The 3788-nt window shown below is 31.9% G+C and overlaps 1 protein-coding gene across 1 annotated transcript in view; it reads right to left on the bottom strand.

Annotated features, from left to right (window-relative positions):
• The window catches only part of LOC106476343 (otopetrin-2-like), a 19137-nt gene that overhangs the window by 9501 nt on the left and 5848 nt on the right, over positions 1–3788 (bottom strand). The window contains exons 4-6 of the mRNA XM_022380239.1: positions 2932–3046; positions 1204–1264; positions 364–524 (exon numbers count right to left, since the gene is read on the bottom strand). Coding sequence (XP_022235947.1) covers positions 364–524; positions 1204–1264; positions 2932–3046 — 337 coding nt within the window. The remainder of the gene's footprint in view (positions 1–363; positions 525–1203; positions 1265–2931; positions 3047–3788) is intronic.

The raw sequence follows: 3788 nt of genomic DNA, 5'->3' as shown, positions 1-3788 counted from the left end.
TAATGTAACAACAGACAGATAACAATGTAACAATAGACAGATAACAATGTAACAACAGACAGATAACAATGTAACAACAGACAGATAATAATGTAACAACAGACAGATAACAATGTAACAATAGACAGATAACAATGTAACAACAGACAGATAATAATGTAATAATAGACAGATAATAATGTACCAACAGACAGATAACAATGTAACAATAGACAGATAACAATGTAACAACAGACAGATAACAATGTAACAACAGACAGATAATAATGTAACAACACAGATAATAATGTTACAACAGACAGATAACAATATAACAACAGACAGATAATAATGTAACAACACTGATAACAATGTAACACTTACCCTTGAGTTTAGAAATATGAAATACATCTGGATAAAAGTGAATGTCATTCGAGTACAGGGAGTAAGTCCGTACAAGAGATTGTAGCAAGGAGAGCTTGAATCTATTTCAAAAAACTGTCCAAATTCCAGAGCAGAATAGATCATGCTACCAATACCAAATGCTGAAAAATAAAAGTATTTATAAACGAAGAAAAAAATGGATATGATTGTGTATATTTCAGAACATTGACCTTTAATTATACAAATACTGAAGAGGTTATCTTAACTAAGTATTAAAAGGATAACAATTATCTTGAAACATAAGTACGGAAAGTGTAACGTATTTTTAACCTGAAACATAAGTATGGAAAGTGAAACGTATTTTAACCTGAAACATAAGTATGGAAAGTGTAACGTATTTTAACCTGAAACATAAGTACGGAAAGTGTAACGTATTTTAACCTGAAACATAAGTACGGAAAGTGTAACGTATTTTAACCTGAAACATAAGTACGGAAAGTGTAACGTATTTTAACCTGAAACATAAGTACGGAAAGTGTAACGTATTTTAACCTGAAACATAAGTACGGAAAGTGTAACGTATTTTAACCTGAAACATAAGTACGGAGAGTGTAACATATTTGAACCTGAAACATAAGTACTAAAAATATAATGATAACTTAATTCGTTGTTTATCTAATCCGAGATTAAGGATTACAAGCAGCAATTATGTGTCCGGGATGAAAAATGTTGAATTTTTTTGAGGATTTTAAACACGTTCAAGACATCTCAATGTGATTTTCGGCGCTTAAATTACAGTTATCTAGATTACTCTGAAAACAACCCTCGAATCCAGCTTACCTACAGCACCGAGGCGAAGGTAAAAACTGCCGCAGTGTGAAGCATGTTCAAACTTTTTTTTCTGTCCCAAAGAAACAGTTGTTAAGTGTCATTAAAGTCATGGAATTAATGTAAGGCCTAAACTCTTGAGGTTAACAACGTAACAGTTGTTAAATGTAATTAAAGTCGTGGACTAGTGTAAAACCTAAGCTCTTCAGGTTATGATTTATTTCAATAGATATATATATGTATGATTATTTCAGGTATTCTACTTGTATCTCTATTGTGGAAGTATCTTGTTCTTGCTCTATGTCTACATATTTGTTTTACGCCAAGGAAACAAGAGAAAATCCAGGTTCAGCATCACTGCTGGTTTCTTTTTAAAAAAGGTGTTCAAACGTGTGTTACCGTTACCAAGAGACAACAGTTGTAGCAGCTTGAGCACCAATGGTAGTATCACCTAACCTAAAGAACTTAGGTTTTACACTAGTCCACGACTTTAATTACACTTAACAACTGTTACGTTGTTAACCTCAAGAACTTAGGTTTTACATTATTCCACGACTTTAATTACATTTAACAACTGTTACGTTGTTAACCTCAAGAGTTTAGGCCTTACATTAGTCAGTGACTTTAATGACACTTAACAACTGTTACTTTGTTAACCTCAAGAACTTAGGTTTTACATTATTCCACGACTTTAATTACATTTAACAACTGTTACGTTGTTAACCTCAAGAGTTTAGGCCTTACATTAGTCCGTGACTTTAATGACACTTAACAACTATTACTTTGTTAACCTGAAGAGCTTAGGCCTTACATTATTCCATGACTTTAATGACACTTAACAACTGTTACTTTGTTAACCTGAAGAGCTTAGGCCTTACATTATTCCATGACTTTAATGACACTTAACAACTGTTATTTTGTTAACCTGAAGAGCGTAGGCCTTACATTATTCCATGACTTTAATGACACTTAACAACTGCTATTTTGTTAACCTGAAGAGCGTAGGCCTTACAGAATAATGTAAAGCCTAAGCACTTCAGGTTAACAAAATAACAGTTGTTAAGTGTCATTAAAATCATGGAATAATTGTTAAGTGTCATTAAAGTCATGGAATAATGTAAAGCCTAAGCACTTCAGGTTACCAAAGTAACAGTTGTTAAGTGTCATTAAAGTCATGGAATAATGTAAAGCCTAAGCACTTCAGGTTAACAAAATAACAGTTGTTAAATGTAATTAAAGTCATGGAATAATGTAAAACCTAAGCTCTTCAGGTTAACAAAGTAACAGATGTTAAGTGTCACTAAAGTCATGGAATAATGTAAAACCTGAGCTCTTCAGGTTAACAAAGTAACAGTTGTTAAGTGTAATTAAAGTCATGGAATTATGTAAAGCCTGAGCTCTTCAGGTTAACAAAGTAACAGATGTTAAGTGTTATTAAAGTCATACTGTTACTTTGGTAACCTGAAGAGCTTAGGTTTTACATTATTCCATGACTTTAATTACATTTAACAACTGTTATTTTGTTAACCTGAAGAGCATAGGTTTTACACTGTTCTATGACTTTAATTACACTTAGTAACTGTTACTTTCTTAACCTCAAGAACTTAGGTTTTTGGTACACTATTCCACGGTTTTAATTACATTTATTATCTGTTAATCGTTAACCTGGGGTTTTTGTTACATCAAGTCCTTAAAATCCACACTTAATGAAAAGTATATAATTATTGGTGAAACACTTACCTCATAGTAAGAAGTTGGAATTTTGTGTGATATCACTTCAGCTAGTGGAAAACACAAACCCATCACCACTAATAGCTTAGCGTACACAGCACTTAACATCTTCACTAATCCGTCACTGTAGGAAACAAACAATTTAAAACTTATGTACCTGTGGTCCTTATGTTGTAAACATTAATATATTGTTTATATCGTCACTGGTCCATATACTGTAAACATTAATCTATTGTTTATATCGTTAGTGGTCCTAATGTTGTAAACATTAATATATTGTTTATATACCTGTGGTCCTAATGTTGTAAACATTAATCTATTGTTTATATACCTGTGGTCCTAATGTTGTAAACATTAATATATTGTTTATATCGTTAGTGGTCCTAATGTTGTAAACATTAATATATTGTTTATATCGTTAGTGGTCCTAATGTTGTAAACATTAATATATTGTTTATATACCTGTGGTCCTAATGTTGTAAACATTAATCTATTGTTTATATACCTGTGGTCCTAATGTTGTAAACATTAATCTATTGTTTATATACCTGTGGTCCTTATGTTGTAAACATTAATCTATTGTTTATATACCTCTGGTCCTAATGTTGTAAACATTAATATATTGTTTATATACCTGTGGTCCTAATGTTGTAAACATTAATCTATTGTTTATATCGTTAGCGGTCCTTATTCTGTAAAGATTTTTATATCGCCTTTTTTCGCTAGCGGCCCTTATGTTGTAAAGTTTCGTCTATTCTTTGTTCCGCTAGCGGTCCTTATGTTGTAAAGTTTCGTCTATTCTTTGTTCCGCTAGCGGTCCTTATGTTGTAAAGTTTCGTCTATTCTTTGTTCCGCTAGAGGTACTT

This window comes from Limulus polyphemus, unplaced genomic scaffold, assembly GCF_000517525.1.
Source record: "Limulus polyphemus unplaced genomic scaffold, Limulus_polyphemus-2.1.2 Scaffold10337, whole genome shotgun sequence".
Lineage (NCBI taxonomy): Eukaryota > Metazoa > Arthropoda > Merostomata > Xiphosura > Limulidae > Limulus > Limulus polyphemus.
This window is presented reverse-complemented; position numbering and strand designations above follow the sequence as displayed.